Here is a 15,976-nt window from a genome sequence, read left to right on the forward strand (position 1 = left end):
GCTACTTGAGAGAGGGGTTCCCCCCATCTCACTTGCTGTTCTATTTGGGAGGATAACTGTACTCCATAAAATTTCATTTATATTGTATACTAATTTCCCAGTATTTTGTCACAGCTATGAGATACAGTGGTACACACTTTTTTGGGGGGCTGTTATCATCACAGCTGTGAGATACAGAGGAGCAGAGACAATAAGATATTAGCCTGAGCTGCTTTATAATCTTGTCTGTTTTTATAAAGGTCCAAATAATATGTCAGACTGTCACATTTTTAATAGCCATCAGAATTTCCCACCAAGTTTTCCTTTCTATCAGTCAGTACACTAGCTATGATGCTGCTGACTGACAGAGGACAAAGATATCCTAAGTTGGGAGATGCTTATCACTTAATTTTATCTTTATTGATATTATAGTTTTCCAGGTTTTTTAAAAAAAGACTTGCTTTATTATTTTCAAAGCCCATACTCTTTATTTGTATACTTAGTTTACATTATTAAGTAGCAATTTCTGGCCTCATAAATTATTAATATGTATTCCAGATAGTTTTGGGCAGTTGGTTTTAGGGATCATCATAAATAGAAACTTCCACGAGCATTTGTTATGAATACAAAGTCCTATAGGCATCTGTTCTTACTTCTCTGTAAATTCTCCATTTCTCCTTTTTTTCCCAATCCTTTTTCATTTCTTTTGATTACTGTGGTAAGTGTTTACTCTGTAAATGTAGGGCTGGACTCAACCCAGGCAAGCACTAGGGAATAAGAGGTAGTTATAGCCACAAATCTATACATTTTCAGTATATAGAAGATATTTGTAGTTACTTCTTAATTGTGTTAGTATGTTTACTCTCTGTTGTAACTTAGGAGTACTGAAATATGAATAGAAATGAATGCTGGACAATGTTAGGCTAGGGGTCCCAATACCCCTTAGCTATATCTTGGCTGTGTGGAGTATGGTTTTGGGGTCCTCAAAATTTCAGAGAATGCTTTCCTTTTGCAAAAGTGTTTAGATATAGCTCATGTTGATCACAACCCTTCTGATTTATGATGTGATTTTTTGGGTTTGGCTCCTCTTACTTCAGTAATAGGCAGGCTAATGGGGCAGAGTGAAATGACAACAAGGAAAGACAGGCTATATGTAACAGTGTAGTGGTGGCAGGTCAGACTTCAAAATGCCACTAGGCAGTTCAAGGATCACATTCAGATGTGATAGTAGAGCCTGTTGAGGGCAAGAACTTTTCATATACTCTCTAATGACACACATTCAGAATGCAGTACCTCACTCAGATCTGATCACATTAGTTATATTAGCCACCTTGTTGCTAATCTAGCCACATACCATTTGTGGTAGGAAAAATGTATGTATGTATATGTATACTGTTTCCAAGTTTTGCAACTTATAATTAACAAACACTAATAAATTAATTTCTAAAAATTTTAGAATAGTAGAATTTTATAAGTAAGTCATTTATGAGATTATATACTTTCTACACTCTTCATTATATACATGAATATAGGTCCATAGAAACTAAGAAGTGAAACAGTAAAACAAATAATTAGTGATAGAATTGAAGCTAAAAACCTAAGTTTTTCCATCTTTGTGTTCTTTTCATCCTGGAGTGGTGCTATTCTTTATATAGACATTAGTTATAAATAATAGAAGGCTATCAGCAAGCTGATTGAATTTTGGGTGGAACAAATAGTCACAAATTGGCCTGTAAAATTTGCCAGTCTAACTTGACCTCTGGTTTTTCCTTTATCTTATTCTGTCTGTTCAGTTTTATGTTAAATAACCAAGTAAGTGACTGTCTTCATGCCAGTGCCAGACAAGGAATAAACAAATAAAGAATCTACACATGCCATATAGTTAGTGAATTTTAAACCAATAACTGGTTCAAGGGGCATCCCTCCCCCTGCCTCCAGGTTTCACCTAGGGAGGTTAAGGGAGTACAAGAGGGAAGTTTGTGTAATCTTGGAGTAAACTCACTACTTGGAGATAAAAGGAATACGGCTTGAGAGATGAGAAGATCATCTTTTTTAGAAGGTGGAAAAAAACCCAGCAGTATGTTCTCTGGTTTCTTCCTTTCTGGAGAAAGGAAGAAAAAGGCAAAGTCTGAAGGGCAGTGGAAATCTGTTAAAGATGAATGTTTCAGTGGTAGCTATTTGAGAGAATATATCAAAAGAGATAATAAATTGAAACCCAGGTCTCTTCTGCTTAAAGGAGAACATCTAGTTAGTCTAGCAGTAGTGAAAAGACTATAATTTGTAATCCAAATCAAGACTATTTTTGAGAGTGAAAGCAGGTGCTCTTGACAGTGTGCTGGAACAACAGATATAAATCAGAGGGTATAGTCATCCTGACCAATAGCCACTTGGTAAAGGAATGGATAAACGCTTGCTTTCTCCCCAGATTTTTAGTTCAACAGTGGCCCCTTCTGGTCATTTGGTTAATATACAAGCCTGGGTTTGCCAAAGACTTGCAGTTAAGTCATGGGGAATTGAGAGGTTGGGAAGCTGGGGAAATGCTAAGAGGGCAAGAGGCACATCAGGAATTGGTCCAAGAAAGGTTCAGAGGTGTCTTGGCCTAATGTGGGATGTTTAACTGCTGGCAAATAGCCACATAATCAACAGTGTCTGTGCTATTGCTACTATCCAGGAAATGTGTTTACTGAGCTAAATCTCCCTCATCTCATTTTGCCCTTGGTGTAGAAACAACAATACAGTATTCTCAAATTTTATATTCTATCGTTTGTCTTTTAGGATCAAATAAAGTGAGATCATAGCCACTCTGGACTTGTTTAGGAAAGATAGAAGTATATTAGTTACTTCGTGGTCATGATTTCTAGGATGTAGAAGAGAGATTATATTACTCAGGTTTTGTTTTGTTTTGCTTTATTTTATAGATGAGGAAACTGAGGCTTAAAGAGATTAAGATTACAAAGGAATGAGGCTGGTTGGCAAGCTTGAGCTATAATTTTTCTGACTCTTTAAATCCGTCATATAATTTCTCAGTTTTTCATTGTATTGGTGTATTTATTTTATTTAAAACTTTTTATTTCCTGTGTTATAAAATTAGTACATTCCCATGGCCTAACATTCATAAAGTACCAAAAAGACACAGAGTGAAATGACTTCCTCTCATTACTGTCTTACAGCCACCTAGTATCCCTTTTACAGGTAACCAGTATTACCAATTTCTTATTTATTTATTTATTTATTTAATTTATTTATTTTTGCCTGCAGTGGGTCTTTGTTGCTGTGTGCGGGCTTTCTCTAGTTGCGGCGAGCGAGGGCTACTCTTCATTGCGGTGCACAGGCTTCTCATTGCGGTGGCTTCTCTTGTTGTGGATCACGGGCTCTAGATGCGCGGGCTTCAGTAGTTGTGGCTCACGGGCTCTAGAGCGCAGGCTCAGTAGTTGTGGTGCACAGACCTAGTTGCTCCACGGTATGTGGGATCCTCCCTGACCAGGGCTCGAACCCATGTCCCCTGCATTGGCAGGCAGATTCCTAACCACTGCGCCACCAGGGAAGCCCAGTATTACCAATTTCTTGTGGATATCTAAGCAAATAATATATAAATCTTCCCACACTTTTAGTGGGTGGATCATGTCATAGTCAGTCTTCCACTGAAATTTAGGTTGTTTCCAAACTTTTGCTATTACCAACAGTGCTGCAATCAATAATGCAATCTGCATGCATATTTACAAACATATCTGTGAGGTAAATTCCTAGAATTGGGATAACCGGGCCAAAGGGTATAAACATTTGTCATTTGTCTTTTCATAGATATTGCCTAATTGCCTTCCTTAAGAGTTGTACCAATTTATACTTCTACCAGCAGTGTATGATTTCTCAGTTTAAAAACTACTTTTTTATGGATAAAGCTATCTATAAAGAAAAGTCCATTACCCTCCTGAGAACCAGTTTCCTCCCCCTTGATTCACTGTCCTCAAGGCAGGAAGGAGATGTATCTTATCCTTACCTTCAGTATGGTGTATTTGATGAGGCTCTGGCCCTTCTTTCGGAGAATGATGTAGATGCTCCTACTGTTATTTTCTGCTGCTACAGTGAAACAGCTCTTCCTTTATTCAAGTAGTGGAAATATGTTACTAGGACTCATTAGGTTTATCATTTGAAGCATGATGAACCATTATATCAATGTCATTCTCAGTGTGTTTATTTGGCTTTGGAATTAGGCTTGTACCCCAAGAGATCATTTCCTCCTTTTCTTTCATAGTCCACTGCCACTAAAAATAAATTGACAGTCAGTTCTCTGTTATTCTCACTAATGGACAAGGGAAGAGGAAAGGCTCTAATATAAAGTCCTAAAATATTTATATTTGATTTTCAAATACCTGGTATATCACCCTCTACTGAGAAAGTGTAACATGCTCACTATCAAGGAGAAATGCTTGAAGGAACTCCATCTGTTATCACAGAGCAGTTATTAAGGGTGAATCTGGGACTGTGAAGCAATCTCACCCCTCTGCATCACTCTTTACTTTCAAAGCAAAGTATTTTATTTTCAAAGCAAAGCATTAGTTGTTAGTAATCAAGGCAGCTTGAAAAAGAGAGAGCAGGTAGCCAGAGCATAGTTTAATTATACTCTGTTTAAACATAACTGAAGTTTAAACATAAGCCGAAGGTGAAGATTTTGAAGTTTCAGATATAGCTCTTGTATAACTCTTCCCTTCACTTCTAAAATAACTTTAAGAAAAAGCAATCATGAAATCCAATTACCTGACCAGTTTGGTACAACCAGGCTAACAAAGAGAGTTAGTGGATATGATGCGAAGAGTGTCTTTGTAGTCAAGGAAGCCTGTGATGTTATTCCTCACAACCCCAAAGTACCCCAAATTAAGGTGACTATCCAGAGAACACCTTAAAAGGGGGCTATGCAGGGGTGGAACAGTCACACAGTGCCATTTCCATTTGTTAAATATGAGGTATTCAATCAATGTATTTCTGTGATAAATTCTTTCCTTTGGATTTAGGTGAACGGCCTGTGAGAGTTTATGCAGATGGAATATTTGACTTATTTCATTCTGGTCATGCCCGGGCTCTGATGCAAGCAAAGAACCTTTTCCCTAATACATATCTCATTGTGGGAGGTAAGAAAACATCTGATGACTTTAGGTGCTGTCCAGAAAAAAATTATGGTAGCCTCTTTTCTCCTATCTTTATAACCCGAGTACATTGCCTCTTATGTTGGTTTTCAAATGAGAGACATAGTGCAGCCTCTTTAAAATGTGAAATATATGAAGAACATGAAGTATATAAAACCTGAACTGTATAAACCTGGAGAGAGAAGCTCTAAGCTCATTGACTTGAGACGTCCAGGGTTTATCTCGCTGGTTTTGGCTGGGTTTCTGCAGTCTGACCCCCGGTGGGGGCGGGGGTGGTCAGAATAGCATTAAGAATAAATGCTACTTAAGAAGAGCATTTGCTTTAGATTTCAGTTTATCATTCTGAGTCAACTGAAGTACAAAAGTCTGCTAAGCTAATGTTATGTGGTCCAGTCCAGTCTAATAAAAGTATAATAGGAAAACATTTTTTAAAACTGTTAATTGATACAGAGATGCACAGTAGTTTCATTTCAAAGCCAAAGATCTTAGTCCTCCGTTGTATCCTCTCCTCTCCAAAGTGTGAACATATTTAGTGAATGTTGCTCCTGAAGGTGTATCTTGGATTAGGAAAAGCATTGTTATCCAGACTGAGCTACATCCAGAAGACTCTTATCCAGGCTGGGGAGATTGGTTATGAGAGGTTGGGAAATGAGAGGTTGATGATTGAGGAGTGGTTAAGCAGAGGGGACTTTGACTTACAACCTTATGTTGTGGTGAACTCAGTTTGCAGTGATGAGCTAACACACAACTTCAAAGGCTTCACCGTGATGAATGAAACTGAGCGCTATGATGCAGTGCAGCACTGCCGCTATGTGGATGAGGTGGTGAGGAATGCCCCCTGGACCCTGACACCAGAGTTCCTGGCAGAACACCGGGTAAGAAACTGAGCACAGGTTTCCATTCCCTGTTCTGGAATTTCCTCAACTTTCAAGACTTCTGGTACTGTGGCTAGTTTTCCACTAGCCTTATTTTACTTCTATCTTCTATGTAAATTTCACATAGAAGAGGTAACAGTGTTATTGCTTCTAATAATAGTCATCCCTGACATTTTTCTTGGGTTTGATGGTTTACAAGCACTTTTGCATCCATTATATTTCATTTGTTCCCCACAAAAATCCTATTGGGTAGTTATTAGTTATTTCCACTTTACATATAAGAACAGGGCCAGAGAGGCCAAATAACCAGGTCACACTCTAGCAGGGCTAGAAATTGAACTCTTCAGGGCTTCCCTGGTGGCGCAGTGGTTGGGAATCCGCCTGCCAATGCAGGGACATGGGTTCGGGCCCTGGTCCGGGAAGGTTCCACATGCTGCGGAGCAGCTGGACCTGTGTGCCACAACTACTGAGCCTGTGCTCTAGAGCCTGTGAGCCACAACTACTGAGCCTGCGCACCATAACTACTGAAGCCCACGTGCCGAGAGCCCGTGCTCTGCAACAAGAGAAGCCACCACAATGAGAAGCCCGTGCACCGCAACGAAGACTAGTCCCCACTCGCCACAACTAGAGAAAGCCTGCACGCAGCAACGAAGACCCAACGCAGCCAAAAATAAATGATTTAAAAAAAAACTTATAAAAAAAAAAGAAATTGAACTCTTCAGTTATGTGAGTCTGTCACACACCCCCCCCACCCCATTATAGGCGTATCCATCCTCACAGCATATCGGTCTTTTTAGAGTATACACAGCCCCAGACATGCTCTCAAGGAGTTCACATTCCAGGAAATAAGATACATAAACATAGACTTCTCTTGTATTGACTTAAATTTAGTTTCAAGACTTTTGATTTCAGGCTAGAAATTATGTGGGATCAGAAACCAGGGAGGTTTCTCACTTTTTCTCAGTGAGTTGGTATTATAAAAAACTCTTATCTCCTTTTTATTTTCCCACATTAAAGCAACAGGTTTCCTACAAAAGAGGGGTTTATAGCTGAGAAGAATTTATCAGGTCATGTTGGAGGCCCTCGAGCTTGAGGAACCAGCAAGCATATTGTCAGTTCTCTACAGTGGTGTGTAGAATGTTGAAGGTGAATTGTTCAATGAGGCAGGAAAGAACAAAAGTAGCCAAAGTGCTTCAAAAGCAGTATTTGGGTAGGCCTGAAGCTAAGGGATATTTGTTATAACTATTTAGGTTTAAGACAGAACTTTTATAGTTCTCTAGCTTTACTGCTTCAACATTTAGCAGCCAATGGTACCAAAGGTGAGGAGCAAGATTATTCTCAGCAACATAGCCAGGCAAGCCCAGGCAGAAGAGGTTAGAGGAACTTCCATATTTCCTTTTCTCCTTGTTAGCAGTGTGTCCTCAACCATGAGTCTTGCTTGCTCACCATTCTTATTTTCAATTTGCTGCCTATGGATCCCTGACAAGTTGTTCATGGGTAATTGAGATGTTAGCTGAGAGTCCCTGACATAGTCCTGATGAGCGTACTTCACATTACAGTGGCTTCTGGGAGCTGGGTGTGGTGGTATTAGCAATTATATTAGCAAAGGGCATATGGCCTATTCAGGAAGGAGTAAATGAGAGAGGTTTAGAAAGATTATTGATCCCAGTGTGAGAGGTATTGACAGTAGTAAAATAATAGATCTGAGACTTAAAGGTCTTTTATGGCCTTGGGCTTTGCATTTCTCAGGAGTACAGATGTATCTATTCTAGTAAAAGTGCTCTTGGTTGATATTTTTATATTCCCACTCATCTCATGGACTGAGAGAGAAACCAGTTAACAAAGAAGTGACCTCTTTCTCATATTTTTAGAAACCCTATTTGACCCATCCTTGTAGACCCAGGAGGGTGGGGAGATTTCCTTTCTTCTTTCCTTGATTCCACCCACTAACTAGCATACCAGAAAATCCTCTAGGCCTATTTACCACAGCATGGTGACTGGTATACAGTGTGAGGGTAGCACTTCCAGTAGACCAGGAGGAATAGCTAAAAAAGAAACTGGCTAGCTTCATGTTTATGATCCACGAATAATTAGGTTGGGTGGCTTGTGAATGAATTGTGGAATTTATGAGCAAAGCGAAGAGAGATAAAGAGAAAAGTTCATTTGAGGCCTCCCCTCTCCTTGTGGTCCTTTTTCTGGGCCTGAGAGTGTTTACTGGTTCTTTCTGAATGGTAGTTATGCTGGGTTTTAAATGATGTTTCCTTACTTTCAGATTGATTTTGTAGCCCATGATGACATCCCTTACTCTTCTGCTGGGAGTGATGATGTTTATAAGCACATCAAGGAAGCAGGTGAGTAAGTTGATGTGCATCCTCATTTTATGGAGTCTTAGGGGCAGTGACAGAGATTCAGCCACATCACTACTTTACAGCGGAAAATTTATACAATGAGAACTTTTAACATCCAGTTTCAGGTCACACTTTGGTTAAGAGGTTAAGGTGAGCATAGCATCATATCCATCAATTCTCAGTCTAAACATCTACTTTTGATATCTCTCTTAATTTCAGGAAACCCTCCTCCAGCCCCATATTTTTCTTAATATTAGGGCCTTTCCTTACTCCTAACCTTTGATTCAGTGTTCCTTCTGTATGTCAGTATCTCCAGACTTTACTTAGCAATAGCAGACTCTGCTTTATGAGGAAAGAAGAGGAATGTGGCTCCGGTTTCCATCTAGTCCTACTGCCTGAGCTAATCAGAATGCCACAGTGTTTGTATGTGTTCTTGGGTTAGGCATGTTTGCTCCAACACAGAGGACAGAAGGTATCTCCACATCAGACATCATCACCCGAATTGTCCGCGACTATGATGTGTATGCCAGACGGAACCTACAGAGGGGCTACACGGCAAAGGAACTCAACGTCAGCTTTATCAATGTGAGTTCCAAACCTCATCCTAGAGTTCCCTGGCCCTATAGGGCATGTTGTCTCTCACTTCATCTAAGTTAAACTTGCTTTTCAGTCTGCTGTTATTATCACCTCCAAAAGCTCAGTGGATACCTCTTTGCACATAACGCTATGCCAAGCTCTTTACAAAGAGCATATGGATGTATCTAGAGGTATTTTCTGCCTTTATGAGCTAGTATCAACACGTCGATATAAGGACATACAGCCAATTAAATAAATAAGAACGTGGAACTTACAAAGTACAGTACTTATATCAAATATATTTAAAACAGTGGTTCTTAACCTTTGTTCTTTTTGACTGGATGGTCTTTGCAATCTGATGAAAGCTGTGGATCCTCTCCCTGTGTGCATAGTAACACACAACATTTTGCATGCAATTTCTCAAGGCACATGAACCTAACTTTTAAAATTTGATTTATGAAAGCAAGTTTATCTTAGCTTAATACTGCCCTTTGGAAACAAACTGCTATACATTTTGTATATAAATTATACCTCAATAAAGTTGATTTAAAAAGAAGAAAGCTGCTAACTGTATCTTCTACATAAGTAGTTTACCATGCTCCCTCACTTGCTCCCAGCTCTGTGAATTATGAATAGGTGAAATGGTTTCATTTAAATATGATTTATCTATTCAGGTAAACCCTAGCTATTGTTAACAATCTAGCTGTTGTTATACTGCAGAATCTATCTTTAGATGTTTAAAAATCCTAAACATATTCACCTTCCCCTTCCCCTTTATGATCTGGAAATGAGAATAGTTTTCATTTGGCTAAAGACTCCTCCCCTCCCCTCCCTTTGGGAGGGTTCATACCATTTTCCCTTATCTTTAGGGAAGCCTGTAGGACCAAAGAGTATCATCCTTATTTTGCAAATGAGCAAACAGACCTCCAAATATTAAAAAATAAAAAAAACTCCTCTATAATCATAGAATAGGCCACTGATGGAGGAAAAGAAATTCAGTACAATAGATGAATTACTTAAGTAAAAGGTCCACTATTTCCTTTTTCAACCTGTTACAGTTGGCTTATTGTTGGCAATATTGTGCAGTGATCTTGTTGCTCTCTCCCTATACATCTCCATCTAGAATGGGGTTTGGGTTTTGTTGGGCATGTTTATCTTCCAAGTTTATGTTTCATCTTACAAAAATCTGACTTCGTTTGGTATGTGCCTGTCTGTTACTGGTCTTACACTACACATTTAGTTTAGTCCTGGGCTCTACAATCTTAGAATTATTACACTCTTGTATAAGATGACCATGCAGAGCATATCTTATCTGTTATTATGCTAGAGAAGTATGGGATAGATTAAAGTGAAGTTCTCAAGACTGAAAGGAGTGTCAGTAGAGTGCCAAATCAAGTCTTTTCCTTCCCCTTAGTATGGAAGGTCAGAATGAGTATTATTTCTCAGAGCAGTTATTTCTTTATCCAGGAGAAGAAATACCACTTGCAGGAGCGAGTTGACAAAGTAAAGAAGAAAGTGAAAGATGTGGAGGAAAAGTCAAAAGAATTCGTTCAGAAGGTAGAAGAAAAAAGCATTGACCTCATTCAGAAATGGGAGGAGAAATCCCGAGAATTCATTGGAAGTTTCCTGGAAATGTTTGGTCCAGAAGGAGCGCTGGTATGTTCTTTCTTGCTGGACAATTTAGGGAAATTCAGGAAAATCTAGGGAATTCTCATGCTGTGAAAGAAATTATAGAATCCTTGAGCACAAAGGGACATTGACATTAAGAAGTTATCTAACCTGTTCCCCTTGTTGGGCAGACCTATATTTCCACTATCTCCAGAAAGTTTTAAAAAATCTGTACAGAAAAATGTTATACATTCTCCTAAATAATTTTGCCAGCTCTCTATCAACCTCCAAATATGGTGACAAGATAAGTGAGTAGCCTTGCCCAGCTTGCTTCTACATTATAGTTTTAGGTGGAAGGGAAGGAAAGAGCAAAGAGCAGTAAAAAGAAAGCTGCCTGCACTACACACAGCTGCTGCAGGACCGTTGGGTCCGGTGGGAGTTCTGTCCTTGAGGAGTAGCAAGGTCTTTTCGAGCCAAATAAAAGGTGCCTGTGTAGCTATGAGCAAATGAGCCCTAGGATATCAGGAACGATCTGACTGTGAGGCTGTTTGGATGCCAGAATAGATTATTCTGGGAGCGTATGGAATTTTCTCTTCAGAGAACTCCAAAACTAGGATAGGTACCCTTTTGTCTGAGTTAATTCCTTTGTTTTTGCCTACAGCCTAGACTACAGACCCAAGTAGCCTTTTAAGAATTCCTTTGACGTAGAGGTCAAGGACTGGGTGACAGTGGATAGCAGGTGGGAACCCTTAGATACATAGTATAGCATAGACCACTTTGGAGAGGAAATTGCTTAGGATTATAGCTATGTTCCTCCTCCGGCTTACTTGATCACTTTTGACATTACAGAGGGCACTCATGATAATTTGAAGTCTCATATCCTCCAGTGGTGCTTTAGTAGGATCCATAGGTTTCTTCTAACTCTTTCTTTTGGTCTCCCCAGAAACATATGCTGAAAGAGGGGAAAGGCCGGATGCTGCAGGCCATCAGTCCAAGGCAGAGTCCCAGCAGCAGTCCCACTCGTGAACGCTCCCCCTCTCCCTCTTTCCGGTGGCCCTTCTCTGGCAAGACTTCCCCGCCTTCCTCCCCAGCAAACCTCTCCAGACACAAGTCTGCAGCCTATGATATCAGTGAGGATGAAGAAGACTAAGTTTTCATCTCTCCTTTCCTCTCCCCTCCCTCTGTCCCATCACCTTCAGAAGCTCTCTGTTGAATTCTGAATTGTGATCCCAACACTAAACCTAAGGACAGCTACAAAGGAAAGACAATTGGGGCAAGAGTACTTAGGATGGGGGGACCAGACAGCCTATCCTCTGAGAGACGTCACCCACCCCCACCAAGAAAGAGGCTAACTACATCTTAGAAGCCTGTTCGGCATCCATATACCTTCCCCATGGACTTTGCTTTACTGTTTATGTTCATGTGATCTTGACAGGGAAATTGTCATTTTTATTAATTTTTAAAAAATTAGTCTTTCAAATGTAGTAAATAGAACTAACTTTTTGCCCCCAAGGAGTGGGCAGAAGGAAGCGGTGTAATACCCAGAGGCCTTTTCTTCCTGATACACTATAGTATTTGCCTTCTGTTCTGAGGCAAACTGTTTTGCCAAGTCTTTCAGGCAGTGAGCCATGCTGATGGGTGATTTGGAAGGGAAATATCATAATTTTGGTTTCCTTTAAAAAAAGCTAAAAGCTGAGTAACAGTCACAAATCCCCTAAGTGTACTGCTGGCACATGTGTCAATGTGGCTATGGGAAGAAGGAGATCTGAGTCTAACTTTTCTTGCTCCCTGAGGAGTTTCTTGTTGGACCCAATGGGGTCCATGAAGACACGGATGGGGATGGAACCAGACCACATGGCATCTGCTGCGGTTTTTCTGCTGTGTTCATCTTCTCAGAAAACTCTGTTGCCCAGTTATTTGGGAGCTCTTGTCAATCTCTTTCCTGTAATCTACCTTTAAAGGGAGGAACACTTCCAGGTTTAGTCTGATTGAGGAGGGGAGTGGGACAATACTCAATCTTATGCAAAGTCAGTTTTGATTAATTTTCTTCCTGAGAGTAAGTCCCTGGCCCTGTGACTCCTATTTTAATACTTATTACCTAGCTTTTTACAAAGGATACTTTGTAAATGTCTGCAGTTTGAACATGATCTGTTAATCCATGTTGCTCATAGCCATATCGAATATTCAGAGAGATTTGCACAGAACATAGGCGCAAAAGCATAAGGAAACACACCCCTTTTTAAAGCCTCTTCTTGACCTCTTCCCCTCTTAAGAGTGTCCTTGACTGGAACCAGTGCTCCATGAGGTGTTTATTTTCCCCTGAGAGTTGGCAGCTGGCAGGGACTCCCGTCTGCTGCCCTTCCAGCAATTCACCGAGCAAGGGCTCACTTTACAAGAGTGTGGTAGGTTCCCTCCCTCTCACTCTGCCTGGTTCCACCTCCCCTGGTATGTTGCCCAGGGGATTCACTACTTAAATTTCACGTCAGAGAATGCTGAAGCTTAACACTTGCTGTTGAGCATAAGCTCCTTTTAAACCTCTAGCATCCTACAGTACATGACCTAGCAGATCGTCATCTATCATAATCCTGTAGCTGGGTTCAGGGCGAAAAATTGCTTATGTCCAGGCATCATCCCATCACTCATAAATACCCCTTGTGGGGGTGGAGTTTTAGTGTTTTCAGCTAAGAAAACCACATCATATCTTTCCTTGCCCCTCTGCTAGGGCTGTGAGCATCTCATAGTCCCCTCCCTAAACACCTTCTGTTAAACCTTGCTCTTCTGCCTGAGGGTCGGTGGCTAGAATCACTGCCTGCCTGCACAGCAGGACTATCTAGGTCCTCAGATCATCCAGAGAGGCAGAGCACAGCAGAGTAGAGGGACAAAGAGGGGGAAACCTCTTGTCCTGATGGCCTATGAAAATTACATTTCTAACTCTTCTCATGAAGTGCTATTTTTACTATCAAATCTGGTTTACACAAGCTTTGGCTTGGAATCCTTTTTTTGGAACAGTTGAAGTTAATGTTTTCCTACATTACTCAGCTTGATATGATCACATATTTTAACTTGCTGCTCCAGTCTTGCCTCTTTGGGAATTCTGCCCATTTCTGTCAATAGAAAAGCGTGAAATCACCACTGAAGCCCACTTACATGTTCTCTCAAAGTACACATGTTATCCAAGTGTATTTGGAAAAGGAGGTGCGCAGAGTGTGATTTTCCTCCCTGCAGTCACTCTTCTCACGTGTATTGTCTGGGTCCCAAATTTTTGGTCCTCCTCCTCCGCTCTGTAAATGGGCTGCTTTTGGCATATCCTGCCCTTGGAATATGACCTCTAGGCTGACAAGCTCCATGAGACTGCTAGCACCAGCATGTGCACGTGTTCTTGGAAAACTCTCACCCCTTTTGGTGAACCTCTGTGGCCTCAGTCTCCTAACACGAGTATATCTTCAAATAATTTTGACTGAATGCAAAAAATATTATGGTGTGGCATGCTAGATACTTTGGGATAAATGTGATCCTACATGCTGGACAAGGGTGGGTGGGTGGAAGAAGCTATTGGGATGATGCATTGTTTGATGATTTGTGCCTAATTAAATGAGGTTAGAGGTTCACATTCCACAACCATGCATGTGATCTGTAAATCTTTAAATATTATTGTTAATATTAACTTCTAACATTAATTTTAATATTAATTAGCTGTTTCCCTGAATCCCACACACAAAGCTGTCAGCCTGAATAGACCAAATGTGGCAGAAATGGGAGAGCCTTAAAAGTTGGTTGGCCTCCAGTGGTTAAGAATCCGCCTGCCAATGCAGGGGACACAGGTTCGATCCCTGGTCCAGGAAGATCACACATGCTGCAGAGCAACTAAGCCCATGCACCACAACTACTGAGCCTGTGCTCTAGAGCCTGCGAGCCACAACTACTGAGCCCACGCGCCACAACTACTGAAACCCGCGTGCTCTAGGGCCCGCATGCTGCAACTACTGAGCCCACGTGCCGCAACTACTGAAGCCCGCACGCCTAGAGCCCGTGCTCTGCAACAAGAGAAGCCACCTCAATGAGAAGCCCGCGCACCACAACGAAGAGTAGCCCCCGCTCGCCGCAACTATTGAAAGCCTACGCGCAGCAGCAAAGACCCAACGCAGCCAAAAAGAAAAAGTTGGTTGGCCTCAGAGCCTCTCGCTGTAAGATAGAAGGAGAATGGAGACAGAAGCCCTGTAGCCGGTGCTGAGGAGGTGCCATTTCAGCAGTTACCTTGAGATGAGCTGGGCAGAAAGTTTGCTTTTTTCATACACTAGACTCAGTAGCACTGAAGGATAGAGGTTGAAATTTTAGAGGAATAAAAATGGATCATTTGTACTGCTGCAGCTGCTTCTGATAGCTAGAGCCAAAGACCATTATCTTGCTGAGGCTTGGGTAAGAAGGTTGGGGATGCCAGGAGGTTGAAAATCTTGAATGAGAGAAAAAATTTGAGGGAGGTCAAGAGAGCTTTTGACCTTTTCTGATCACTGATAACTTCCTAGGCAGCACCTGAGTTACATTTTTCTTACTTTTGACCACACAACTGTCCAGGCAGTCTTTGAATATTCCCTCCACAATGGTTCTTCACAGTGATTTTTATTCTGTTTCTTGATGTATGGGTAGCTTTTGTTTTTCTGGAGCTCATTGCCTTTTTAATCCTGTTCCAGACCCTATATCTAAAACCTTTCCAAATCAAGTATATTTCGCTGCTTTTGTTTAATTCCCTAAAAGCCATAGCTTTTACATTTTCTGTCAGCACAAACTATCACCAGAAGTTCAATCAGTACAGGTAGGAAAAGAGCTCCCTTAACAATGTTTTTAACTAATGGTATTTTTTTTTTTTAACCTTACCAATATAAGTATTTTTAAAGTTATATTTTTCAGGGTCATGCAATGATTGTTCTTGTTTTCTCTCACAGAATAGATTGTCATGGGATAAAGAGTGGTCCCTAGCTATTATTTTTCCAAGTAAGTAGAACATGTTCTTGGGATTATACTATTAAATGTTAATTTTCTTTAAAACAAAGGAGAAAGATACTCTGCCAAAGTTTAATGTTAGTATTCAGATTGGGGTAGAGAACAAAAGTACTTGGTTTAACATTAGGATGACTCCAGTTGTGGTTTTTTTAGCTTCCAAGTGGGCTTTCCCACCCTTCTTAGGGAGGCACTGACTATTTTGAACACAGAGACTTGATTGGTTGAGTTGTTTTATATTGAGGATCCTGAACAGAAAGAGTCTTGGAAAGAAATTCTGGCCTTGGCATGAATGTTGGCCCCATCACCAGTGCTGGTGTCCACAAGGACGTTTTCCTCAATTGGTGTTCAGTATATTGTTTTCCTGTCTGAGTGTTATTAAATTGTTCAGTTATTTTGGCTTTTGTCATTAGCCAAATAAAGGAAAAGTGATTTTATGTAATGTTCCATTTTC

The 15,976-nt window shown here is 40.6% G+C and overlaps 1 protein-coding gene across 4 annotated transcripts in view; it reads left to right on the forward strand.

The window, feature by feature from the left end:
* Positions 1-15,959, forward strand: part of PCYT1A (phosphate cytidylyltransferase 1A, choline) — a 44,234-nt gene extending 28,275 nt beyond the window's left edge. For all 4 annotated transcript variants that reach the window (XM_007171614.2, XM_057545644.1, XM_007171615.2 and 1 more), the window contains 6 exons: positions 4,989-5,105; positions 5,844-5,995; positions 8,268-8,346; positions 8,786-8,928; positions 10,387-10,575; positions 11,471-15,959. In XM_007171614.2, coding sequence (XP_007171676.1) covers positions 4,989-5,105; positions 5,844-5,995; positions 8,268-8,346; positions 8,786-8,928; positions 10,387-10,575; positions 11,471-11,677 — 887 coding nt within the window. In that variant the 3' untranslated portion in view covers positions 11,678-15,959. The remainder of the gene's footprint in view (positions 1-4,988; positions 5,106-5,843; positions 5,996-8,267; positions 8,347-8,785; positions 8,929-10,386; positions 10,576-11,470) is intronic.
* Positions 15,960-15,976: the final 17 nt, after the last annotated feature.

The sequence above is a fragment of the Balaenoptera acutorostrata genome, chromosome 4, assembly GCF_949987535.1.
Source record: "Balaenoptera acutorostrata chromosome 4, mBalAcu1.1, whole genome shotgun sequence".
Classification (NCBI taxonomy): domain Eukaryota; kingdom Metazoa; phylum Chordata; class Mammalia; order Artiodactyla; family Balaenopteridae; genus Balaenoptera; species Balaenoptera acutorostrata.